At 38.9% G+C, this 26,756-nt stretch overlaps 2 protein-coding genes across 3 annotated transcripts in view; both read left to right on the plus strand.

Moving 5' to 3' along the window:
* cUnh8orf82 (chromosome Un C8orf82 homolog) overlaps positions 1 to 1,750 on the plus strand; it is a 2,174-nt gene extending 424 nt beyond the window's left edge. Inside the window, exon 3 of the mRNA XM_082147344.1 lies at positions 1,226 to 1,750. Coding sequence (XP_082003470.1) covers positions 1,226 to 1,680 — 455 coding nt within the window. The 3' untranslated portion in view covers positions 1,681 to 1,750. The remainder of the gene's footprint in view (positions 1 to 1,225) is intronic.
* Positions 1,751 to 3,581: 1,831 nt separating this feature from the next.
* On the plus strand, positions 3,582 to 26,468 carry naprt (nicotinate phosphoribosyltransferase). Of its 2 annotated transcripts, none has more exons than XM_082147233.1 (13): positions 3,582 to 4,093; positions 4,907 to 5,034; positions 5,118 to 5,200; positions 7,783 to 7,913; positions 8,656 to 8,771; positions 10,320 to 10,513; positions 18,279 to 18,419; positions 21,692 to 21,776; positions 21,859 to 21,939; positions 23,059 to 23,161; positions 24,056 to 24,213; positions 25,265 to 25,372; positions 26,182 to 26,468. In XM_082147233.1, exons 1-13 carry the CDS (start codon positions 3,859 to 3,861, stop codon positions 26,266 to 26,268), a joined length of 1,650 nt encoding a protein of 549 aa, XP_082003359.1. In that variant the 5' UTR covers positions 3,582 to 3,858; the 3' UTR covers positions 26,269 to 26,468. The 2 variants fall into 2 exon arrangements, with proteins under 2 accessions (XP_082003359.1, XP_082003360.1); XM_082147234.1 differs by having other exon boundaries at positions 18,282 to 18,419.
* Positions 26,469 to 26,756: the final 288 nt, after the last annotated feature.

Consider the following 26,756-nt stretch of genomic DNA (forward strand, 5'->3'; position numbering starts at 1 on the left):
ATCTTCTTATGGGATACGCATATGTCTTGTGGTCTGTATTACATTAATATAAACCTCTTACACAGTGACTGACTTACAGTACAATAGAGTTAATCCTCTTTTATTTTTCTGTACTTAAAATTGCTCTTACTGTGTGTGCCGTAACATGGTACAGTGATATGATAATACCACAGTACTGTATGGTTACCATATTCAACATTTAACCCAAATAAAACTGAAAACATAATAAAAGGAGAACCGTGAACATGCAAATGTGTCATTAAATTATTGCATTGTTAGCATGAGTTATCATTTTGCTAATGATATGTTTTAACGTGATTAGCATGTTGCTAACATGTTTTAACGTGATTAGCATGTTGTTAACATGATTTAACGTGATTAGCATGTTGCTAACATGATTTAGCATCATGATTTTACATCCAACATGTTTATGTTGCAAAATAAATGTTTGTTGTTAACATGTTGCTAATGATTTAACACGTTGTTAACATGTTTTACCATTTTGTTAGCATGATTGGCATTTTGCTAGCATGTTTTGCTAACATGAATTAATACGTTACTAGCATTTTGCTAGGATGATTATCATGTTGTTAGCATGACTTACCTCGTTTGTTAGCATGTTTTAGCATGTTCTAGCATGATTTAACATGTTTTAACACATTGTTAGCATGAATTAACATGTTTGCTAACATGATTTAGCTCGCTGCTGATTAACATTTTGCAAATATGATTTAACACATTGTTAACATGTTTTAACATTTTGTTAGCATGATTAGCATGTTGCTAGCATGTTTTGCTAACATGAACTAACACATTCCTAGCAAGTTTTAACATGTTGCTAACATTATTAGCATTTTGTTAACCTGTTGGTAGCATGAATTAACACAGTCCTAGCATGTTTTAGCATGTTAACATGATTAACATGTTTTAACACATTGTTAGCATTAATTAACGTGTTACTAACATGATTTAGCTTGTTGTGAGCATGTTCATGTTGGTTGCATGTTAACATGATTAACATTTTGCAGATATGATTTAACACGTTGCTAACATATTTTAACATTTGATTAGCATGTCGCTAGCCTGCTGCTAGCCTTAATTAACACATTCCTAGCATGTTTTAACATGTTGCTAGCATGAATTAGCATGTTTTTAGCAGAACAGTCTACGAGGAAGAAAATTAATGTGATTTTACAACTCTTTCTCTCTGCTCCATCTCTATTAGACCAGCGCTTCTTAGTTTTCTTCTTCAATCGTCTGAAACTGAACGAGAGTGGCCGTTACCAACAGGACTTCCCCTTCCTCTCGCTCTGCGGACGAGAACGAAACTTCGTGCGCTGCGACGATCAGCCCATCGTTTTCACGCACCTGTTATCGGAGGCGGGGCTTGAGGACCGTCTGTCATACTGTGGAGGCGGAGCTAAACTGACCGTTCCGTTCCAACCGGAGTCTCTTTTCATGCAGCCGGTGAGCGGCAGACTGTACCATCCCGGACCTGAGCGGGGGGGAGGGGTGGCGTTGGTACGGTCCGCGTTGGCCATTGATCTGAGTGCACACTTTGAGTTCGCCGCGGGTCAGGAGAGTTCAGGACAACCCACTCATTTCATGTGGGCGGGGCGTCGACACACACTAACGAATGAGTTGGCGACACATTTTCATGCTCAAAATGATTCTACATGATTCTATCTACCTAGTGCACTGTGACCATTAAAATCCAGTTGTAAGCTCTGAAATAAATGTATACATTGTGTCTAATGGCTGGTCTGATTTCTTAATGTTTGTTTGTTACTCACCCTCATTTTATCTCAAACTCACGTGTTGGGGAAAGTTACTTTTAAAAGTAATGCATTACAATAATGCGTTATAGTTACTTTTTATGAAAAGTAATGTGTTACATTACTTTTGCGTTACTTTTCTCACCTGGGCTGGGCTTGCTTGTTTGTTTTTTAATAACAACAAAAAAAGTTATATTTTTGGCAAATGTTAAGGCCCTTTCACACCAAAAGTGAAGTGAATAATCCTCAGGCTGAAGGAAATGCATGTTTACTCCTGTACAGTAGAGGGCGCCGCTCAAACTAACCTTTCAGCCATTCTGGATTACAGAACTATTCGGTTGTTAAGTCGTGACGTAACCACTCTCCGATAATACTCTTTCCGGGTCCAAAGTCCAGGTCCTCTCTACCTACCTACCGCTTTCGCTAGTGTTTTGGTTATTATTGAGTGTTTTTACAATGCAGCAGTGCTGTGTCCCGTGTCCCGAGCTAACTCACTTCAACCTCGTAAATCTTCTTTTTCATTGATGCCTGGACTCTACCCTTAATTATGCCACCTGAGTGATGAGCTACACTAACCACTCTGTTGGTGTTAAAGGAATTTAAACCCTTTTTGACCGCCAAGGGTGCCTCACTAAGAAGGACGTGATCGTAAATAAATTTACAGGTTCCACCATTGTTGTTTCTGGACGAGAGGAGCGCTTGGACCCGGAAAAGGCTAAACGTCACGCGTGACGTCAGACTTAACAATCGGATAGGAGACAGGAGAAGAAAGTTCAACACTCTTATTTTAAAATCTAATCCAAAGTAAATTTAGCTTATTAGTATGGTTGAATTAGATCATTGAAGGTCAGCAGCAAAGACATTGTTTAATTAAGTGAGATTCAATACATAAAGTATATTTGTGTAATTTAATATAGTTAATTATAAAAGTTTTGCTTAAAATTCTGAGATTGCATTTGACTGTTTTTATTCATTTTGAGGAATACTGAATGTTTTCGAGCAAGTTAGATGAGTAAATGCATGTTCACATTTAGTCAAGAAATAAAATGAATCATGTTTACACACACACACACACACACACACACACCTCACTTTATTTCTCTCAACATGGGGACAGGAGACCTGTCAATCAATAAATGTGAAAAAGTAACTCAGATATTTAGTTGTAAATTGAAAAAGTAATCCGTTACTTTACTAGTTACTTGAAAAAGTAATCTGATTACATAACTCAAGTTACCTGTAATGAGTTTCCCCCATACAGCACAAACAGGGAGCAGAAAGAGTATGAGCGTGAATACTGGACGCTGCTGATCGCCTAAAACAATAAACAAAGAAATATAACACCACTAAACTGTTCCTTCCTTTAGGCATCAGTACTACCACATTCATTGTAAAGTTTAAAGTCCCCCTGTGGTGAAAATCAAGCTTTCAATGTTGTTATGTGTTTATAATATGCGCTAAGACAAACCATGTGTAAAATCATAAAACAACCCCATTGCTGAGTATTTATAGATGTATATATTGGCAATGTATACCATCTTCCTAACATCCAAATAAACCTTCGTGGTTTACAATCTGATTCAGGAGCTGTTAAGTGTCTTGATATCATCAGCAGGGTTATAGAGTGTGTTTGGCCCTGTCCCAAACGGCACACTTCAAATGCACTACTTTCGGTCTCGCGCGTGTCCATTAAAAGTCCATGAGACCGGAGAGTGTCCCATTTGTCATTTGTCAAGAAGGAAACACGCAACAGTCACGCGCCCTCGATGCTCACAGGCTTCAGTCAAAGCGGCGTTACGTCACGAGAAAACTCGAGGGAAGACAGCGAGTGCTTAAGGTGCCATTTGGGACAGAGCCAAAGTGTTGAAACCTCTCAAAACCAGTTTACAAACACAGATTGGAGAACACATGAGAGTAGTTGGGCGGAGACTGAACACTAGCAAGAGGAATCATGTAACCGTGTAAAGGGTCAACCGGTCACACGTGAGCATATGGTGGGAGACGGGAGATACTAAAGCAAAGACGGGAAACACTAATACTGCATGTCGCACAACAACAACAAAAACAAGCACTGAACTGAAACATGGCCACACGTGAGGGGAATGAGCAGTCCGTGCTTCACCGGCGAGTTCCTCCGTTACTCACGGATCTGTACCAGTTCACCATGGCGTACGCGTACTGGCGCGCGCGCAGACACAACGAGCCGGCCGTGTTCGAACTGTTTTTCCGCGATAACCCGTTCGGCGGAGGGTTTTCACTCTTTGCGGGTCTGAGCGACTGTTTGCTGTTCCTACAAAACTTCACTTTCTCAGATGACGGTGAGCATGTGTTCCGCATACACACTTACTTGTGTCTTTGACTTTTAGAATGCGTCTCAAAAACTAGTACACATCATTTTTATTTTGGGCATGTGTCTAATGTGCTCCCTAATACAGCATGTGGTGCAAAACCTAGTATGTTGCATAACTTGACAGCATTTTTGGAATGTGTCTTAAAACCTAGTGCACTGAGTATATAAAGCATCTTAAAAACCTAGTATGCTGCCTAACTAAATAGCATGTCATAAATCCAGTGAGCTCACTAGTTGTCTTAAAACTCCCGTGTGTCTTAAAACCTAGTGCGCCGTCTACATAATGCATCTTAAAACCTAGTATGCTGCCTACCTAAACGGCATGTCATAAAACCAGTGAGCTCCCTACCCAAACAGATTTTTTGGGGCATGCATCTCAAAACTTAGTATGCTACATAATTTTTTTGCATACTTAAAACCTAGTTAACTTACTACCTAAACAGCATTTTTGGTCATGCATCTTAACATTTATTATGTTGCCTAACTAGATATCATTTGCTAGGCATATGTCCTAAAACCAATATGTCCTTTGAAACCGGGAAAAAATAAATTGCAGATGAAAAATGTGACTGTGTTTTTAATACACTGTATGTTTTGCTAACTGTATTCTCCTCTTTCTTTCGCTGATCAGTCAAAAATGTATTTATTTAAAAAAAAAGGTTTCAAAGACATTTTATTCAGTGTCCATTTATATTTTCATTGGTTTCTTGGAAGATTACGTTCAATATTAAAGGCACAAACATAATCCCATAAAAGCTCAGCATCATCTTGTGTGCTTCAGATGTGGAGTATTTGCGCTCCGTTCTCCCAGCGGACACAGACGCTGCTTTCTTCACTTATCTGAAGGAGCTGGACTGTTCGGGAGTGTGTGTGTCGGCAGTGCCTGAGGGATCCGTGGTCTTCGCCAGAGTACGTGAACGACTCGTTCATCTGGTGTTCTGCTGTGGGACGTTGAGTTCATGTTGAGTTCTGTCTGTTATTTGTGTTTTTAGGTTCCTCTGCTGGAAGTATCAGGACCGCTGGCTGTGGTTCAGTTGCTGGAGACCAGCTTGCTCTGCCTGGTTAACTACGCCAGGTAAATACAACATAGTTAAAGACATTCTGTTAAATGACACTCATTCATTCTTTTCTTGAATGCAATGGTGCTTTAAAAAGCACACATTTATATAATAGTGTGCTTGTGTTTAAATTCACCTGCAGCATGACTAGGGTAAGTAAATGTTTAGCTTGTTCAGTGAAGTGAAATGAGTTGCTTAATGTTTAGAAAATGCGACAAACTAAATGTATATAATCTTTGGTGCTTCGCTCATTTTTGACCGAAAAATTTACGTTTTTTATTTTTTTACTTCATCGGAATGGTATGAAACTTGGTAAAGGTTTTGGACAGAAGAACACATGATTCGAAAAGGTTAAATGGTCCTGAAAAAAAGTCACACTTGTGCTCCTCGGTCAAAAATGAGCGCATTGGAAATGAATGGGATACGAATTTCCTCTAGTGGAAGCGTTTGGTACTGCAGCCGAACACACTCTCACTGAAAGCTCATTTTTTGAGATAACAACCTCAAATTTGGAACACAACTTGTTTAGATTTATGGCTTTGATTTTCTTGCCTTTTTAGAGTAAAACGTTTTAAAAAATATTAATATTTCAGTAAAAAATTTAAAATAGTATTTTCTATTTTTCATTTTTTTAATATATTTAATATATTTCATTTTTCATAACAATAAATGTAAAATTCTGTAACTTTTTTTAAGTTCACTTTTTTAAAACTTTTTTCACTTCAGCAATAATCTCCCACGTTTCGTCTTTGAAAAGAGATCAAATGTAAATCTGTGCTCTAGTCTAAAGCATTCAAGATTTACGACTTTTTTAAGCTAGAAATTTAATTTTCAGGTCTATGGTCAAAAAGTGAATAAATGGATTTTAATACAGCGTACATATAATTTAGTACCATAAAATCCCCTAAAATATGGTAAAACCGACGCTATCGTTACTGTTCGAATCACTGTATATCAAGCGCTGAGAAAGAGCTGAAATTCAGATATGCTAATGAGCATTTAGTTTCCGACTTGCACTGTAAGCAGTCGACCAATCACAACACTGTGCCGTCTGACCAATCAGAGCAGAGCAGCTCTCAGAGAGGCGGGGCTTAGAGACACTGAATCTTCAAACGAACCATTTCAGACTCTGTGAGAAAAGAGCTGATGATGCAGTTGATATTATGAGAAAATGAAAGTGTTTTTTGACCTTTGATGCATGTAAACCTGTTGTAGGAGAACCAAAACAGGAGTAGGAACCTTTAAAATAGTGTTGGAAACTCAGAGGCGAAGACCAGTGCTGCGTTCCAGTCCACTTTTAGACACGCACTCGCGAATTTCCCTAAGCACTTCCCCTCGGGGGAATCCCCGCCGCCATTTTGAAGTGCGTTCCACTTCGTGAAGTGGACGAGGGAAGTTTATATGGACAGACCCTCGTTCCCTCGATTTTGACAGAGGGAGCGAGTCTACTTCATATGTACACTTCAGGCACCTATATGTCCCACAATGCAGTACGATTGTGACGTCACCACAAATCTCGTCTAATCACCACCACAACAAACAACTCTATGATATATTAATTCTAATTTTTTTTATTGAAAACAACCCAAAAACCATATATACATTTGGATGCTGCATTAAACAAATTCTTAAAGGGAAAACAAATGTAAATAATAAATAAACTCCATAGCTGATTCCAAGTGATCAAGGGCTTAGGACGTTCCAATTCAGCCCATTGCAGTTTCCGCCAGTAGTGGGCACTCCCAATGACGTACATCCGAGTGAACGAGACGGAGGGAAGTTAGCAAGTGAAGGGCAAGACAATTTTGGACTGGAACGCAGCCCAGGAGATTGGTTGTTTCTTCAGCAGGATTCTTTATTGAGAACACAAGCTGAGGTCATCAAGTCTCACTAAGGGAACTTTACATGGTATCTTATAGGCATTCAGTGGGCAGTCCTTAAAGGTGCTGACACTGACCTTACACACAGCCTTAGAGATGACCACTAAATCTAATCATCTAAAGACAATAGAGGCAATTACCCCCGACTGAAGATAGTGGTACCCCCCAAATTGTATAAACATCACATGGTCACAAGAACTAAGACTATGTAAACATTCACACATAGTTTGACTCTATTTACTATATACTTTTGAAACTGTATTGAATCTAATCAGTGAGTTGATGCCATCATGTTTACCTTGAATGCCCAATACAGTGTAGGTCACCTTAGTTTTTCATGTTATGTAAGGAAGTAGGATCAGCAGATCTTATACATATTCTTAAATTTGTAAACCTACAATAGCATATCTATCTATCTATCTATCCTTTTATCCATCTATCTATCCATCATTTGATCTATCTATAACGAGGCTGAATTATTGAGCTTGACGACAGCAGTCTTTATCACACAATTTGTGTAGAATGAGATTATTTATCCTCATAGATAATGACTGAAACTGTTTTACTACAATGATTTTTTTTTTAGAGTTCTCACTCAAAAAAATGGGGTTTGTGCTGTTTTTATGTTATAATTTTTTTTTAAAGTTGCTCTATGTGTGTAAAGTGTAATCTATGTGCCGAGTTTCCCGAAGGCGTAACGGATGTCTCTCTCCTCTCAGTCTGGTGTGTAGCAATGCTGCTCGTTTCCGTCTGGCTGCGGGTCCCAGACGGAGATTAATGGAGATGGGACTCAGAAGAGCTCAGGGGCCCGACGGGGGCCTGACCGCCTCACGATACTCTTACATCGGTGGTAAGTGATGCACTAACCGAAATAACCAACTAAAATTAATGTTTGTGTTGGCTGGGAAAGTGTGTGTGTGTAGGTGTACCTCTTCTGATATAAAGGAAGATGGGGACTGAAGCACAATCCTCTTGATGGGGATGTTGAGCAAAGTTTCCAGTCCAGCTCCATAAGATGCTAATTCAAGCTCATAGTTCTACAGAGAGACAGTTCACACTATTAATTATGAATTAAATTACTGTGCTTAACTAATGACAAGATTTGAGTGGCGCTGCAAACATGAGGTATTTGACTATTGTTTTATTGGTAACACTTAACAGTAAGGTTCATTAGTTAACATTAGTTAATGTATAAACTAACAATAAGCAACACATTTGTTACAGTATTTATTCATCTTTATTAATGTTAGTTAATAAAAATACAGCTGTTCATTGGTTGTTCATGTTAGTTCACAGTGCATTAACTAATGCTAACAAATACAACCTGATTTTAATAACGTATTAGTAAATGTTGAATTTAATATTAACTAAGATTAATAAATGCTGTATAAGTATTGTTCATTTTAACTAAGGTAGTTAACTAATGAACCTTATCGTACACACGTTTCCAGCAAAGAACCAACATTTACAGTAATATCCAGAAGTGAATCAGACACACTCTGGATTGCAGTCCTCGTGGACTGTGTGTACAATACTCTTATGGTCTTCAACATCATCTGAACTGCTACTGCTATTTCTGTTTGATTTTCCAGGTTTTGATTTGACAAGTAATGCTCTCGCTGGGCGTCTGTTTGGCATTCCTGTGGCGGGAACCATGGCACACTCTTACGTCACTTCCTTCTCCTCCCTGGAGGAGGTGTGGCCACAGGTGCGCTCAACAATACAGTGTTTCTGATCAATATGCTGTGACTTCATATTTCTGTATACACACACTACCGTTCAAAAGTTTGGGGTCAGTAAGATTTTTTAATGTTTTTAAAAGAAGTCTCTTCTGCTCATCAAGGCTGCATTTATTTGATAAAAAAACAAATAAAAAAACCTGTAATATTGTGAAATATTATGACAATTTAAAATGACTGTTTTCTATTTTAATATATTTTAAAGTGTAATTTATTCCTGTGATCAAAGCTGAATTTTCAGCATCATTACTCCAGTCTTCAGTGTCACATGATCCTTCAGAAATCATTCTTATAAGATGATTTGATGCTCAAGAAACGTTTATGATTATTATCAATGTTGAAAATAGTTTTTTTAAATTTTTTTTCAAAATTCTTTGAATAGAAAGTTCAAAAGAACAGCATTTAATTAAAATATTTTCTAACATTATAAATGTCTTTACTGTAACTTTTGATCAGTTTAACTCATCCTTGATGAATAAAAGTATTGATTTATTTTATTTCTTTCCCCCAAAAATACTTACTGACCCCAAACTTTTGAACGGTCGTGTTTAATGTTACAAAAGCTTTAGATTTCAGATAATGCTGTTCTTCTGAACTTTCTATTCATCATAGCATCATGAAATAAAAATGTAAAAAACAGTTTTCAACATTGATAATAATCATAAATGTTTCTTGAGCATCAAATCATATTAGAATGATTTCTGAAGGATCATGTGACACTGAAGACTGGAGTAATGATGCTGTAAATTCAGCTTTGATCACAGGAATAAATGAGAAAACAGCTGATTTAAATCGGAATAATATTTCACAATATTACTGTTTTTGTTTGTATTTTTAAACAAATAAATGCAGCCTTGATGAGCAGAAGAGACTTCTTTTAAAAACATTAAAAATCTTACTGACCCCAAACTTTTGAACGGTAGTGTATGTGTATACTATATGTTTCTTGATCATCAAATTATAATATTAGAATGATTTCTGAAGGATCATATATATACATATACACATGTACATATACATATACCTATATATGCAACTATATATATATATACATATACACACACATACAATATTGTATATATACATATACATATATATATATATATATAAAATTTAAAAAAGAATTTGACTGTTTTCTCTTCTGCTCAAAAAGGCTGCATTTTTTTTTTTTTTACGAGAATATTAAACTGTAATTTATTCCTGTGATCAAATCAGAATTTTCAGCATCATTACTCCAGTCTTCAGTGTCACATGATCCTTCAGAAATCATTCTAATATGATTATTTGATGCTCAAGAAACATTTCTGATTATTATCAATGCTGAAAACAGTCATATTTCTGTGGAAACCGTGATGCATTTTATTTCTCAGGATTCTCTGATGAATAGATGTTTGTTTGTTTTTTTACATGATACATTGATTGATTTTGATTGATTTAATGCATCCTTGCTGAATAAAAGTATTGATTCCTTTAAAAAAGAAAGCGTATATATGTTATATGTGCATGTGTGATGTCAGACTCTGGTTCCCTGTGGCGGCGACGGCCCGATTGACTTCATCTGTCTGGTGAAGGGTTGGCTGGGGCGCGTCTGCCAACTCTTGGGCTCAAAACCGAACCTCATTCGAGAGGGCGAACTGGCGGCCTTTCTTTCCTATGCCATCGCTTATCCTCAGAACTTCCTCCCTGTGATCGACAGCTACAGTGTCAGCTGGTCAGTGTTGGTTTGAACTAATTCACATTTACATTTAGCAGACGCCTTTGTCCAAAGCGACTTACAAATTAGGACTAAAGTCATCGTCAAAATGCAAAGTTCAGGCATTGCTTAGAGTAGCATAAACCAGACAAGGGAGGATTAAAGGGAAAGGAAATAAAAAAATTTTTTTACTAAGTAATTAGTTACTGTAATTTAATTACTTTTCTCCACGAAAAACTAAAGTAAGGGATTACTCTTGCCCATATATATTTAGAACAATAATATCTTAGTAAAAACCTAAAGTAATATTGACTAACGATATATCATTTGAAAGCTTACAATCTCTAGTTTCCATATTTGGTGGCTGTTTTTTAAAATAAATTACAGAGGAGCAGTAATTTATCAATTTCCGACAAGAATATTTCATATTCATTTGGCCTTGATTTTGAAATAGAAATAAACATGAAAAATCATGAAAGATTTGTAGAAACCTCAGTTTGTTTTCATGCCAAGAGTTCAAAAGATAACACCAATTCAATTTTTAATGAGAAAAAAAGGTCTGAAAATGTTTTGAATATTTAGAAAAATATTATGGATTCTCGATTTGTGATGCGGCAGCGGGCTATAACGCACATATGTGCACTTTTTATGTGTTTATGGGTTGAAATCAAATCAAATACTGCCAAACCACCCATACTATTTCTGAATAGGATCATAAATTGTATGAAATTATGGAAATACATGGTTCAGATCAATCAAAACATATGATAATGGAGGCGCCCTTATATGGTCAGTAGGAAGCTTGGCTGTCCATCTAGTGAAAAAGTCTGGTACTGCGCCCAAATAAAATATTACTGAAAGCACATTTTTTGAGATATCAACCTAAAATTTCGAACACAACTTGTTAAGACAGTTAAGGGGTTCATTTTTCTGTAATTTAATTACAGTTACTTCTGATACTACTTCTAAATACTGTGTATTGGCCAATCCAATCTCATGGCAATTCGTATATGCTTTTTATGAGGTGGCTAAATCGAACAACCTCATGTGTACAAATTAGGGATTAAATAAGGTGTAAATATAGTGTTAAATAAGGGAGACACACAAAATGTGCAGAGCAGTGGAACCACTGGTATAAACTTGAACAATTCTATATAAAACTGTAGCGTGGCCACATAAAGGGAAGTTATAAATAAGGTTAGTACCACATAACTAAATATATTGTGGCACTTTATGTATTACCCTGTCGGCTTTCCTTTGTACGCTGTATGCCTCTTCTTTTGTGTGTTGCGAACCTCATTATTGTTCACGCGAGATCTGCGCGTGTCGTTTCGTCACGTGTGGTCCTGTCATGTAAACAGGAAATGACTAGGAGTTTGGCCATATAAGGGACCGGTATGCCGGTCGTCGGGAGAAGCGTCTTCTCATTCACAAACCTGACGGGGTGTATGTGGATTATCCCGTGGTTGACTGTCCTGGAAGCGCCGAGTCGCCGATCCTCCTGGGAGTATTTCAGTGGGCTCCCTGCCAGGATTACTTTGTTCAGAGGACTTGGGACAGTTTTCGACTTCATTGATCACGCTCTCGGACTTGACATTGTTACCGGTGAGGCTGATCCTAACATTGTATATACACGCTGGACTATATGACTTTCCGCACGCACTCACACACATACACACATTCTCAACTGGTTGTATATAGAGGTGTTGTATAAGGTATGATTGTATAGGTGGTTATTTATTCTGTGAAGTTGTAAATACACGGAGGATGTTGGCTAAACATATCTCTTTGTGTTATTTGTGATCTCTCGCAAGTTAGTTATTGATATACGGAACAGACAACGGGAACAGGCTATCCTAATTATTTTGTAAACTCGGCTGTTTAGTTCGGTCAGAGCGTTACATAGTGGTGGCCCGTACGGGGATCGTACTGTTTCATTGTGATATATTGTTTTCTGGTATGTCCATAATTATGGAGGGAGATACAAATGTGAATGATGAGAGAATTATTCAGAATGTAAATGATGATGACACCCATACTCTGACTGTAAATACAGATAACCCTGATGATAATGTACCGGGATCTAGAAGGGGTTCGAATGAGACACAAGTTGCAGATTTCACTGCAGGTCCATTCGTAACTAGACGTAATCCTCCCGGGGAACTAACATCTATGCTCAGTTCATTGTATATTTCTGATGATGAGGGAAAATCTGATGATGATGATGAAAGCTTGAATGGAAATGTTGTTCAAACAATGCAAACTGAGATTGACAAACTTAAAGTGGATTTATTGGACCTTAGTGCTAAAGTACAGACAAATGAACATGATTTTAAACAGTCCGTTGAAAGTGCACTTAATCGTGAGACAAGTTTCCGGGAGGCAGTGGACGCTGGTTTGGCAGATTTAGAAGATCATTTCCACCGTTCCATAGAAAAGTTGGAGAGAGCGGTTGCTGATTGTTTCCTGAGAAGAGATGCAAGATGGGAGACTCAAATGAAAAAGCTGCGATTCACCAGTAGTCCTTCTCTTTCTAGATTACAGCCTTACACTCCAGCTACATCCGTAACATCGGGTCATGATTATAGAACTTCCATGTCGGCATCTAGAGTCAAATATCCTCCTTCTAAGACAAGCAATGCTACGTATGATATAACTCCTGTAAGGTCTGTTCCAACTATTGTGCCTACCCCTCCAGTTGTTCCCAATATCTCATCCTTCTGCGGTCGGCCTCCGATTCGGTTGGAGTTTCCTTCTTTTGGTGAGTCCTGTGAGACTGCTGATGTGCTCAACTTCATCGAACAGTGCGAGAACTATCTCGACATCAGGCCCCTCCCCAGTGTGGAACTGGTCGGCACCCTGAGCACGGTTCTGAAAGGACCTGCGCTGAGCTGGTGGAAAGCAGAGAGGAGTAAGGTGACAGATTGGCAGTCTTTCAAAGAGGCATTTATGGATGCCTTTTTACCAGATGATTATCTTGCCGAAGTGGAAGATAAGCTAAGGTCTCTGGTGCAGCAGCCACGTCAACGCCTAAGAGATTTTGCCTATGATTACCGAGCCCTCTGTCTTAAGTGGAAGCCTGATATGTCTGAGGAAGAGATGGTGAGCCGCATTCTCAACAATACCAACCCCAGGGTTGCAGGCTGTTTAAGGGGAACAGTGAAAACAGTGGAACAACTGGTTAAAGTGGGTTCAATGGTGGAAAAAGACTGCATGGGAGCTAAGGATTACTGGCAGAAGGTGGATAGTCAGAATGGGAGAGAAAAGACCCACAAGAGACCAAATGAACGTAATACCTCTAAAAACCTGGCTGGATTATCGATTGCACAACCGCATCCTATAAGTTCCCTTCTGGTAGTGCCGGTAACGATAAGGGGCCAAGAGGTGAAGGCTGTACTGGATACAGGGAGCACGTACACCCTGATGCAAGAAAATCTGTGGAAACAGTTAGGGGGTGAAATGAATGCTGATCACCCAGTCCCCCTTCAACGGTTCATTATGGCAGACGGGAAGGTACATCAAGCTTTCAATAAGAAAACCATCTGTTACAACTGGCATGAGAAAGTATGTGGGGTGGATACATATATCATGAAGGATGCTCACCTGGCGTTTCCCTTGATCGCTGGCTTGGATTTCCTCAGAGCCACTGAAGCTATCGTGGATGTAGGCCAAGGTAGATACGGGCTGAAAGTGGGCAAAGGTTATATGTATCACTCTTTTATAACGGCTACCATAAATCCTGGAGTGGCTACGCTTCCGGTAGGGGAAAGAGGACACACTTCTGCTACAGTGAGTCTTTATTACGCCTTACCTTCAACATGGCAGCCATCTCTCGCTTCGCCAGTTGCTGAAGTTACTCCCAACTGGGACTCTGACAACCAGGGAGAGTTGCGGAAGCTGATCGAAACCTGGCCTCATACCACTTCCAAGCTGCTCGGGAAAACATCTGTAGAACAACACAAGATCCTCTTATGTGATGAAATGCCTGTGAAATCTAGGGCTTACAGAGTTTCTCCATTCAAGAAAAAAATAATAGATGAGCAAGTCGAACAAATGCTATGTGATAACATCATCGAACCCTCTTTCTCTCCATGGGCATCACCCGTAGTCCTGGTCCCCAAAGCGGATGGGACTTACAGGTTCTGTGTTGACTATAGGAAGCTTAATAGTAAAACCTTACCTGACGCATATCCAATGCCACTCATCCATGACATACTGGAATCCATGGAAGGCGCCTCCTGGTTCAGTACATTGGACTTGCGGTCAGGATATTGGCAGGTGGAAATGGAGGAGGCTAGTAAGAGTAAAACTGCCTTTATCACTACCCAGGGGCTCTACCAATTCCGCTCTATGCCGTATGGTCTCAGGAATACCGCAGCCACGTTCCAGAGGCTGATGGAGAAGATCCTAGCGGAATTGAGGGGGAAGATTTGCTTTGTATATATTGACGACATTATAATTTATTCCCGGACATTAAAAAAACATGTACAACACCTGAACACCATTATACACCGACTAAACCAGGCTTCACTTACTCTCAACATGAAGAAGTGTCACTTCTTTAAACGTCAACTAAAATTCCTGGGACACATGGTGTCGGAGAGAGGAGTAGAAGTGGATCCGGAAAAGACCCAGGCGGTGGCTGATTATCCTCCTCCTAAAGACCTTAAAGCACTCCAACGCTTCTTAGGATTGGCGGGTTGGTACCACAAGTTCATTCCTCACTTTGCGGACATCACTGCTCCTTTAAACCATTTAAAGAAGAAAGGGGTAAAATGGGAATGGACGCCTGAGTGCCAAATCAGTCTGGAGACTATCAAGCTGAGATTGCAAGATCCACCCGTCTTAGTGCAACCGGACCTCAGTCAACCCTTTCAGGTACACACCGATGCCAGTGACGTGGGACTAGGGGCTATTATCTCCCAACTTACTCCAGAGGGGGAAAGGGTAATAGCCTATGCATCTAGGACCTTGAGAGGACCAGAGTTAAACTATTCTACATCTGAAAAAGAGTGTCTAGCAGTGGTCTGGGCGGTGGAAAAATGGAGACATTATCTGGAAGGAAGGCCTTTCGACATTTATAGTGATCATGCTGCGTTAACGTGGGCGTTTAATTGCCCCAAAACCTCTTCACGGTTAACCCGGTGGACACTGAGACTGCAACAGTTCACTTTCCAGGTACATCATCATAGAGGATGTCTCAATCTAGGGCCAGATGCCTTGTCTAGAGCTTACGAGCCATTGGAAAAAGACAGTGTGCCTTGTATGACCATAACTACACCCAAATGTGCTTCAGACATACCTCACACGCTAGGAGAAATCTCGCAGGCCCAAAGTCCTGCGGGGATCCCACCAAACCCGTAAGGCTCAAGATCAACGGATCACCTTCGAAGAACATCAGGGGGTGGTATATCGGCGGATACCTGTCAAGAATACGGGAGAGAGATTCCAGTTGGTAGTGCCTCAGGAGATGATACCAGGTTTTTTGCATTACTTCCATGATAACCCATTAGGAGGACATCTGGGCCGTCTAAAAACCTTGTTGCGGCTATTGGAAGTAGCATGGTGGTCATCTGTCCGTAAAGACGTATGGCAATACGTCAAGGGTTGTGAGATCTGTCAAAAATACAAACATGACAATACAAAACCTAGCGGATTCCTACAGCATACCCAAGTTCATGAACCGGGACACACATTAGGTATGGATTTCATGGGTCCGTTTCCTCTGAGTAAAAAACAAAACACATACCTTCTGGTGATTGTCGACTATTTCACAAAGTGGGTAGAGCTGTTCCCCTTGCGAGATAGCAAGACACAGAAAATAGTTAAAATTCTTAGAGAGGAAATCTTCACCAGATGGGGAGTGCCGAAATACCTGGTGTCGGACCGGGGAGCACAATTCACATCCAATGTGCTATCTGAACTATGCAGGTCTTGGGGAAGCATCCAGAAACTCACCACCAGCTATCATCCGCAAACCAACCTGACTGAAAGGGTTAACAGGACTGTAAAAACCATGATTGCGTCCTATGTAGGACAATATCATCAGACGTGGGATCAGTGGTTACCGGAGCTAAGGTTCGCCATCAATACAGCTCACCAAGAGACCACCGGTAGAGCTCCGGCTGAGTTAATGTTGGGTCGTCAGCTTCATGGACCTCTGGAGAGGTTGATCCTTAGACCTCCCACGCCTGACCAAACTTCATATACTCTAGTCGAACGTCAAAACAACATGGCAGAGGAGGTCAAATTCAGAGTAGGGGTACAACAATCCAGACAAGCTAGATATTATAATGCCCGATGGAAGGATGCGCAATTCAAGCCGGGTGATCTAGTCTGGATTAAGACTCACCCTCTCTCATCGGCCTCCAGTAGATTTTCTGCCAAGCTAGCGCCCAAGTGGGAGGGTCCAGCTGAAGTAATAAAAAGAATGGGTCCAATAAATTACACTGTGAGTTGGGGCATTCCACTTAAAACAGCCAATGTAAATGTGGTGAACTTAAAACGCTGGTACGGACGTTCTCCGCCTATGCCGAAGGCTGGGGGGGGGATCTATGTAGCGTGGCCACATAAAGGGAAGTTATAAATAAGGTTAGTACCACATAACTAAATATATTGTGGCACTTTATGAATTACCTTGTCGGCTTTCCTTTGTACGCTGTATGCCTCTTCTTTTGTGTGTTGGGAACCTCATTATTGTTCACGCGAGATCTGCGCGTGACGTTTCGTCACGTGTGGTCCTGTCATGTAAACAGGAAATGACTAGGAGTTTGGCCATATAAGGGACCGGTATGCCGGTCGTCGGGAGAAGCGTCTTCTCATTCACAAACCTGACGGGGTGTATGTGGATTATCCCGTGGTTGACTGTCCTGGAAGCGCCGAGTCGCCGATCCTCCTGGGAGTATTTCAGTGGGCTCCCTGCCAGGATTACTTTGTTCAGAGGACTTGGGACAGTTTTCGACTTCATTGATCACGCTCTCGGACTTGACATTGTTACCGGTGAGGCTGATCCTAACATTGTATATACACGCTGGACTATATGACTTTCCGCACGCACTCACACACATACACACATTCTCAACTGGTTGTATATAGAGGTGTTGTATAAGGTATGATTGAATAGGTGGTTATTTATTCTGTGAAGTTGTAAATACACGGAGGAATTTGGCTAAACATATCTCTTTGTGTTATTTGTGATCTCTCGCAAATTAGTTATTGATATACGGAACAGACAACGGGAACAGGCGATCCTAATTATTTTGTAAACTCGGCTGTTTAGTTCGGTCAGAGCGTTACAAAACAATAGAGGGTTTAACATCAAAATGTATTGTCTGATGTTAAAAAGTATGTTTATTATGTCACCTTCTCCCTTTAACTTGTTTGGTCAGTTTAAGCATAATTCATGCAATTTTATTGTATTTATTTCATAGAATCAAAACAGTTTAATCTATCCTTGTATTATTCAACTAGTTGAGGTTGATATGGGATTTAGAAAGTAATCAGTATGTAATAAGTAATTAAATATTTTTTAGAGAGAGTAATTAGTACAGTTATCTAGATTACACTGTTGAAGAGGTAATGAGTAACTACAGTAACTTACCCAACACTGCAGCTGGTGAGACATTCCCAGAGGCACGTGATGATTGTGTATATTGATGTTTTATCTGGCTGTAGCTGACTGTTGTGTGTGTGTGTGTGTGTGTGTGTGTGTGTGTGTGTGTGTGTGTGTGTGTGTGTGTGTGTGTGTGTGTGTGTGTGTGTGTGTGTGTGTGTGTGTGTGCAGTAGTGGTCTGCTGTGCTTCTGTGCTGTGGCGTTGGGTCTGGATGAGCTGCAGTATCGGCCCCTGGGCGTCAGGCTGGACAGTGGCGACCTCTGCAGGCAGTCGCTGGAAGTGCGCAGAGTCTTCAAAGAATGCAGCAAACAGTGAGACACTTACTTTAAAAAAACATTTTTTTACTACGCCCTAAAAGTATGTACTCTTTTTGTAAAGAAAAAGTGCTTACTTTTGAGTTTTAAGTTTAAAGGGATAGTTCACTTTGAAATTAAAATTTGGTATGTTTTAGCTTACCTCAAGGGCATCCAAGATGTAGGTGTCTTAGTTTCCGAAGTAGTTTCAATTTTGATATTTTTAAGTCAAACCGTTCTTGTCTGTCAGTCATATAATGCAGGTCTATGGTCACCACCTCAAAGAGTATGCACAGAGTCCAAATTAAACAATTCCCCATCGTAAGTACACATTGATGGCCTAAGACACGAAACGAGCGGTTTGTGTGAGAAAACGAACAGTATTTATATAGTTTTTACCTCTTGTACACTTTCCGGCGCTTGCACAGACTAAGCCAGAACGCGCGCACACGTCACACACTAGGAAGCGCGCGCGCCCTCAGATCACTTGGACGTGGTTGTGTAGAGGTAAAAACAAAATACTGTTCATTTTCTCACACAATCCACTCGTTTCGTGTCTTAGGCCATCAATGTGTACTTACGATGGGGAATTGTTTAATTTGGATATCTCTGTGCTTGCTCTTTGAGGTGATGACCATAGACCTGCATTATATGACTGACAGACAAGAACGGTTTGACTTAAAAATATCAAAATTGAAACTAATGCGGAAACAAAGACACCTACATCTTGGATGCCCTTGAGGTAAGCTAAAACATACCAAAATTTAATTTCAAAGTGAACTATCCCTTTAAGTTTTACATCTAATATTCATGTTATTTTATTTCAGCTTCATTTAAATGACAAAAAAATGAATAGCTTTATTTTTAACCAAGTTTAACTAAAATCCTTAAAAACGACTTAAAATAAACATTAACTTAAAAACTATAAAATAAAACAAAACTAAAATTATTTCAGCTAGTTATCAAGGTGTTATTTCTGTTTTTCGTTTTGTTTAAGTTGACGTAATAAAATAACTAAATCTAAATAAACTGAAACTTAATAAAAACTATAAAAACATATACAGTGAGGAAAATAAGTATTTGAACACCCTGCTATTTTGCAAGTTCTCCCACTTAGAAATCATGGAGGGGTCTGAAATTGTCATCGTAGGTGCATGTCCACTGTGAGAGACATAATCTAAAAAAAAAAAATCCAGAAATCACAATGTATGATTTTTTAACTATTTATTTGTATGATACAGCTGCAAATAAGTATTTGAACACCTGAGAAAATCAATGTTAATATTTGGTACAGTAGCCTTTGTTTGCAATTACAGAGGTCAAACTTTTCCTGTAGTTTTTCACCAGGTTTGCACACACTGCAGGAGGGATTTTGGCCCACTCCTCCACACAGATCTTCTCTAGATCAGTCAGGTTTCTGGGCTGTCGCTGAGAAACACGGAGTTTGAGCTCCCTCCAAAGATTCTCTATTGGGTTTAGGTCTGGAGACTGGCTAGGCCACGCCAGAACCTTGATATGCTTCTTACAGAGTCACTCCTTGGTTATCCTGGCTGTGTGCTTCGGGTCATTCTCATGTTGGAAGACCCAGCCTCGACCCATCTTCAATGCTCTAACTGAGGGAAGGAGGTTGTTCCCCAAAATCTCACAATACATGGCCCCGGTCATCCTCTCCTTAATACAGTGCAGTCGCCCTGTCCCATGTGCAGAAAAACACCCCCAAAGCATGATGCTACCACCCCCATGCTTCACAGTAGGGATGGTGTTCTTGGGATGGTACTCATCATTCTTCTTCCTCCAAACACGGTTAGTGGAATTATGACCAAAAAGTTCTATTTTGGTCTCATCTGACCACATGACTTTCTCCCATGACTCCTCTGGATCATCCAAATGGTCATTGGCAAACTTAAGACGGGCCTTGACATGTGCTGGTTTAAGCAGGGGAACCTTCCGTGCCATGCATGATTTCAAACCAAGACGTCTTAGTGTATTATCAACAGTAACCTTGGAAACGGTGGTCCCAGCTCTTTTCAGGACATTGACCAGCTCCTCCCGTGTAGTTCTGGGCTGATTTCTCACCTTTCTTAGGATCATTGAGACCCCACGAGGTGAGATCTTGCATGGAGCCCCAGTCCGAGGGAGATTGACAGTCATGTTTAGCTTCTTTCATTTTCTAATGATTGCTCCAACAGTGGACCTTTTTTCACCAAGCTGCTTGGCAATTTCCCCGTAGCCCTTTCCAGCCTTGTGGAGGTGTACAATTTTGTCTCTAGTGTCTTTGGACAGCTCTTTGGTCTTGGCTATGTTAGTAGTTGGATTCTTACTGATTGTATGGGGTGGACAGGTGTCTTTATGCAGCTAACAACCTCAAACAGGTGCATCTAATTTAGGATAATAAATGGAGTGGAGGTGGACATTTTAAAGGCAGACTAACAGGTCTTTGAGGCTGATAGACAGGTGTTCAAATACTTATTTGCAGCTGTATCATACAAATAAATAGTTAAAAAATCATATATTGTGATTTCTGGATTTTTTTTTTTAGATTATGTCTCTCACAGTGGACATGCACCTACGATGACAATTTCAGACCCCTCCATGATTTCCAAGTGGGAGAACTTGCAAAATAGCAGGGTGTTCAAATACTTATTTTCCTCACTGTATATATTTTATTTTAATTTTTTTACTAATAAAAATGACAAAAACACACAATAAAATAGCAAAATCTTTAACTAAAATTAAAATGAAACAGAAAATATAAAAATAAAATGTAAATTATAAAAGTCCCTCCTCATGTAGTCAATAATTTTATTTTACTTAAAACTCATCCGTGATCACCAAAATTAAACATTTAAACGTTTTTTTGCTTAAAAAAATAATTCCTTATAATATCTTGAATGTAACTCGACACCCTTGCCTCATTTAGTATACGCGGCTCTATGAATATGCAAATGAGCCCCGCCTCCACTCCCTCACTCAGCTCAGAGATCCACTGGTTGACGATCACACGTTGATCTGATTGGTTACAAGGTAGTTTGTGACGTCAGAAACACCAGCGATTTCAAAGCGTGTGTTTGAGACTGTCTTTGGTTCACTGCAGTTTTAAGGAGGAAATACTCAGCAATGCTGTCGACTTATGAACTTACACATGGTTTGTCTTAACGCATATTAAAACACATATAAACAACATTTAAAAGCTGTATTTTCACCACAGGGGGGCTTTAAACAGACACTATAATAGCGAAGATCCTTAAATAACACCGGTTTTCACCACAAATGTGTGTGTGTGTGTGTAGGTTCTCAGTCCCTCAGTTTGAGTCTCTCCTCATCGTCGGCACAAACAGTGTTTCTGAACAGAGTCTCTCTGAACTCAACAAGAAGGTAAGAGCTTTCCATAAAGACGGCAACGTTCATGTGCAGTGAAGACGTACATTACCTGTCTGTCTGTCTGTCTGTCTGTCAGGATAATGAGATCGATGTGGTCGGTGTCGGGACTCATCTGGTCACATGCACACGTCAGCCTTCTCTGGGGTGTGTTTATAAGGTACCAAAAGCTCTAGCGAAACTCACAAGTTTTTTTTTGTTTTTTTTTTGCATTCTTTCTCCATTCTGTCACCTGATAGAGTTTTAGTTCCTTGCCACTGTCGAATACTCAACAATAATATTGATCTCCTGCATTGACACCATTATATGAGAACTGAGCTGAGCTGGACGATGGCATCACGGTTTTCTCCAGAGCGGCTGTATATACAGTACAGGCCAAAAGTTTGGACACATTACTATTTTTAATGTTTTTGAAAGAAGTTTCTTCTGCTCATCAAGCCTGCATTTATTTGATCAAAAATACAGAAAAAGATGTAATATTGTGATATATTATTACAACTTAAAATAATAGTTTTCTATTTGAATATACTTTAAAAAAAATTATTTATTTCTGTGATGCAAAGCTGAATTTTCAGGATCATTACTCCAGTCTATCACATGATCCTTTAGAAATCATTCTAATATGATCCATTATCAAATTTGGAAACAGTTCTGCTGCTTAATATTTTTTCATAACCTGTGATACTTTTTTTTAGGATACTTTGATGAATAAAAAGAAAAAAATAGAAATCTTTTGTAACAGCAATATACACGACTGGTCAGTCATTTGGGGTCAGTAATTTTTTTCTTTGTTTTTTTTTAAATAAATCAATACTTTTATTCAGCAAGAATGTGTTAAATTGATAAAAAGTGATAGTAAAGAAGATTTATATTATTAGATTTTTTTTAATTTTTTTTTTTATAAATGCAGTTCTTTTTAACCTTTTATTCATCAAATATATTAGGCAGTAGAACTTGAGGCTTGATGAGCAGAAGAAACTTCTTTCAAAAACATTAAAAATAGTAATGTTTCCAAACTTTTGGCCTGTACTGTATATATAAATGAACTAAATGAATAACTGATAACATCACTAAACTTACTTAAGCCGGACAATGACGCTATTTTCTTCTGGAAACAAACTTTGTTGCATTATTTTCCTGTTATCTCTGTAAAGCTGCTTTGAAACACTCTGTGTTGTAAAAAGCGCTATATAAATAAAGCTGACTTGACTCGACACAAAGTGCTTTATTAACACGTTCATGGCTTTATTACTCACCCTGTGGTTCCCTGTCACTTTAGCTGATAGAGGTCAGAGGTCGTCCCAGAATGAAGTTCAGTGAAGATCTAGAGAAAAGCACATTGCCAGGACGGAAATCTGTCTATAGGCTTCTGGACACAGACGGTCAGTGTTTATCTGGTGTCTGTATATAACACTCATGTTCAAAAGTATGGGATCGGTACGTTTTTAATGTTTTTAAAAGAAGCTCAACAAGGCAGCATTTATTTGATTAAAAATACAGTAAAAACAGTAATATTGTGAAATATTATTACAATGTAAATCAGCTGTTTTCTATGTGAATATATAGAAAAATGTCATTTATTCCTGTGATCAAAGCTGAATTTTCAGCATCATTACTCCAGTCTTCAGTGTCACATGATCCTCCAGAAATCATTCTAATATGAGGATTTGATGATCAAGAAATATTTCTGAGTACAAAAATGTCTTTTTCAGCAAGGATGCATTAAATTGATCAAAAGTTACTGTAAAGGCATTTATAACTTACAAAAGATTATATTTCAAATAAATATTACAGAACTTTTTATTCTACTTTCTAGACTGGAGTAATGATGCTGAAAATTCTGCTTTAATTGCAGAAATAATTTACATTTGAATGCATATACGCATAGAAAACACGTTTTAAATTGTAATAATATTTCACAATATTACAGATATTTTGTTTTGTATTTTTAATCAAATAAATGCAGCCTTGGTGAGCAGAAGAGACTTCTTTTAAAACATTAAAAATCTTACCAATCCCAGACTTTTGAACGGCTGTGTACACACTGTGTGTGTGTGTGTGTGTGTGTGTGTGTGTGTGTGTGTGTGTGTGTGTGTGTGTGTGTGTGTGTGTGTGTGTGTGTAAGTATGTATATATGACTGGAGTCTTATTCATTTTTAACTGATTTTCCAAAACTATTAATCATTTCGTTAGATTTTTACGTGCAAAAATTAGCTGCACGTTTAACCAGCTCCACATTTGCCAGAATTGAGTTCAACTGAGTCTCTGTTTCGCAGCTCATCCGCTGATGGATCTGGTGTGTCTGTCAGAAGAACCGGCTCCTAAAGCAGGCGTCTCACTGAACTGCTTTCCTCTAGGACTGGACAAAACCATTCAATCCATCACTCCTGCTCATGTAGCCAGTCTACGCTTGGATGTCTTCTCCCGTGGGCAGGTGAGTGTTTCATTCATAAAATGAAACCATTAAAGAAGAACTACAGAGTTTAGTTCCTGTCTCTATGAAGCCCCTCCTTCTGAAAAGCACACTGTGCTCTGATTGGTCGCTGGATCAGTGTATTGTGATTGGTCGAGCGCTTCCAGTGTTTTGGGGAAATGTCCCGCCCCTTACCATAACCACCAGTTTCAACACGCTACTAACTAACTCAACCAGGCCCCGCCCCTTTATTCTGCATATTAATTATTTAAATGAGGAATATTGTGTTTGTTCCTGGAAGAAACTCAAGACTACAATGGAGGCCTTTTAGGAGTTCAGAAACACTGACACTGATATAAGAACTGCCTTTTTTAAAGATGAACATGGACAAAAAAGCATATATAGGGACACTTTAAAAAAGGTATGGATGTTTTAGTAGAAGAGAAATACAGTAGGCATACATTTAAATGGATGTTTATTTTGTGAACTTTTAGGAGAACATCAGCATACAACTAGATTTTAACATGATGTTAGCATGCTTTATCACATTGTTAGCAAATTTAACATGTTGCTAGCACGTTCCTGACATGAATTAACACAAAGCTAGCATGTTTTAACATGTTGCTAGCATTATTTAACACACTGTTAGCATAAATGAACACATTGCTAGCATTTTTCAAGCATCAATTAACACATAGCTTACCATGATTTAACATTTTTCTAGCATCAAATAGCACATTGCTACCATGATTTAGCACGTTGCTAACATATTTCTATCATGAATTAACACATTGCTAACATGTTTTAGCATTTTGCTAACATTAATTAACCTGTTGTTAACATTTTTCTAACACATGGCTAACATGTCGGCTGGATCAGTGTGTTGTGATTGGTCGAGCGCTTCGAGTGTGTTTGGGAAATGTCCCGCGGCTCCCGCCCCTTACCATAACCCCTCCCCTTCCCCCCCTTCCTCCCCTTCCCCCCTTTATTCTGCATATGAATAATTATAATGAGGAATATTGTGATGTGTTCGTTCCCGGAAGCTAATTCAGATGTGTGTTTGTGTGCACAGATCACATTCCCCCTCAACAGCGCGTCAGAGAGTCGTGAGCGCACACAGATTTCTCTTCAAACGCTGCATCCTCACCACAGAAGACTACAAGAGCCGCACAATTATACCGTGAGTTCACTTTAATAAATATAGCAACTGCAAATGTATAAGACATTTGCTAACGTGATTTAACACTTTGTTAGCAAGTTTTGGATTGTTGCTAACATGTTTCTAACATGAATTAACACAAATCTAGCATGTTGAAACATGTTGCTAGCATGATTTAACAAACTGTTAACACCAATTAACACATTGATAACATGTTTCTAGCTTCAATTAGCACATACCATGTTTTAGCTTTGTTTCTTGCATCAATTCACATATTGCTAGCATGTTTCTAGCATGAATTAACATGTTGCTAGCATTAATTAGCAAATTGCTTGCATGTTTCTAGCATGAATTAACACATTGCTACCATGTTTTAACCTGATTTAGCATGTTGCTAGCATGTTTCTAACATGAATTAACACATTGCTAACATGTTTTAGTATATTGTCCTTGGCTAATGGCTAGTTGTTAAGCTTTGCTCGTGATAGACACTCTATAAGAGTTGTTGTATACAAGTTTTGACCTGACTACAAGAGCCACACAATTACACCGTGAGTTCACTGTAACAACTAGCCTAGGACAATATACTAAAACATGTTAGCAATGTGCTGTTAGAAACATGCTTACAACATGTTAAACAATGTTAGCAAAATGGTAAAACATGTTAGCAATGTGTTCATTCATGTTAGAAATATGTTAGCAACAAGTTAAATCATGTTAAAACATGGTAGCAATGTGTTAATTCATGCTAGAAACATGCTAGCAATTTGCTAATTAATTAGCAACTGCAAATGTATAAGACATTTACAGACTGAAACATTTTCTTAAAGGTGGCTTTATCGGAGCGGCTGCACTCCCTGGTCTCTGATATCACAAAAGGAAACGGTAAAGGCAGCAACTTCCTGCTGTCGAACTGAAGCCGAGCTGAAACCCGGAGCCCAGACCAAAGTCACAGCCATTAAATCTAAAGGATAAGGTGCTTTAGAGACGAATGATCCAACAATAGATGCAGCAATGGTGCATTTTATGATTAACTAATAAAATATGTGATTCATGAAAATGATTATTTACTGTTATATATTATATAATAAAGTTTTTATGAATAAAAGGGAACTGACTCATGACTATCTGTGGTTTGTGCAACAGTCGGGTTCCAGAAGCAAAAACTATTTTTTAACAATAATAAAAACTTGTAAACCGTATACTGACAGAAAAAGACAGCCTTACTGTGAGTTACAAGGTTGTTAATTGAGGGTGTTTGCTTCTACTGAAGCCGTCAGCCCACATAATTTCAATTTAGGTTTTTAAATCGTGTTTAACAGTGGAATTTGTAGTCAAAAACTACATTTCCCATGATGTTGTACAGAAAATTCCACCAATCAGACAGTCGACACGAGCATAAGGG

The sequence above is a fragment of the Leuciscus leuciscus genome (genome assembly GCF_965113295.1).
Source record: "Leuciscus leuciscus genome assembly, chromosome: 19".
NCBI classification, from domain to species: Eukaryota; Metazoa; Chordata; class Actinopteri; order Cypriniformes; family Leuciscidae; genus Leuciscus; species Leuciscus leuciscus.

Excerpts from the sequence above, each read along its gene's own strand:
- naprt (XM_082147233.1), top strand. The coding sequence starts at position 3,859 with ATGGCCACACGTGAGGGGAATGAGCAGTCCGTGCTTCACCGGCGAGTT. Across the intron at positions 5,035-5,117 it reads GATCCGTGGTCTTCGCCAGA|GTTCCTCTGCTGGAAGTATC; the intron begins GTACGTGAACGA and ends TTGTGTTTTTAG. Across the intron at positions 23,162-24,055 it reads TAGGCTTCTGGACACAGACG|CTCATCCGCTGATGGATCTG; the intron begins GTCAGTGTTTAT and ends TCTGTTTCGCAG.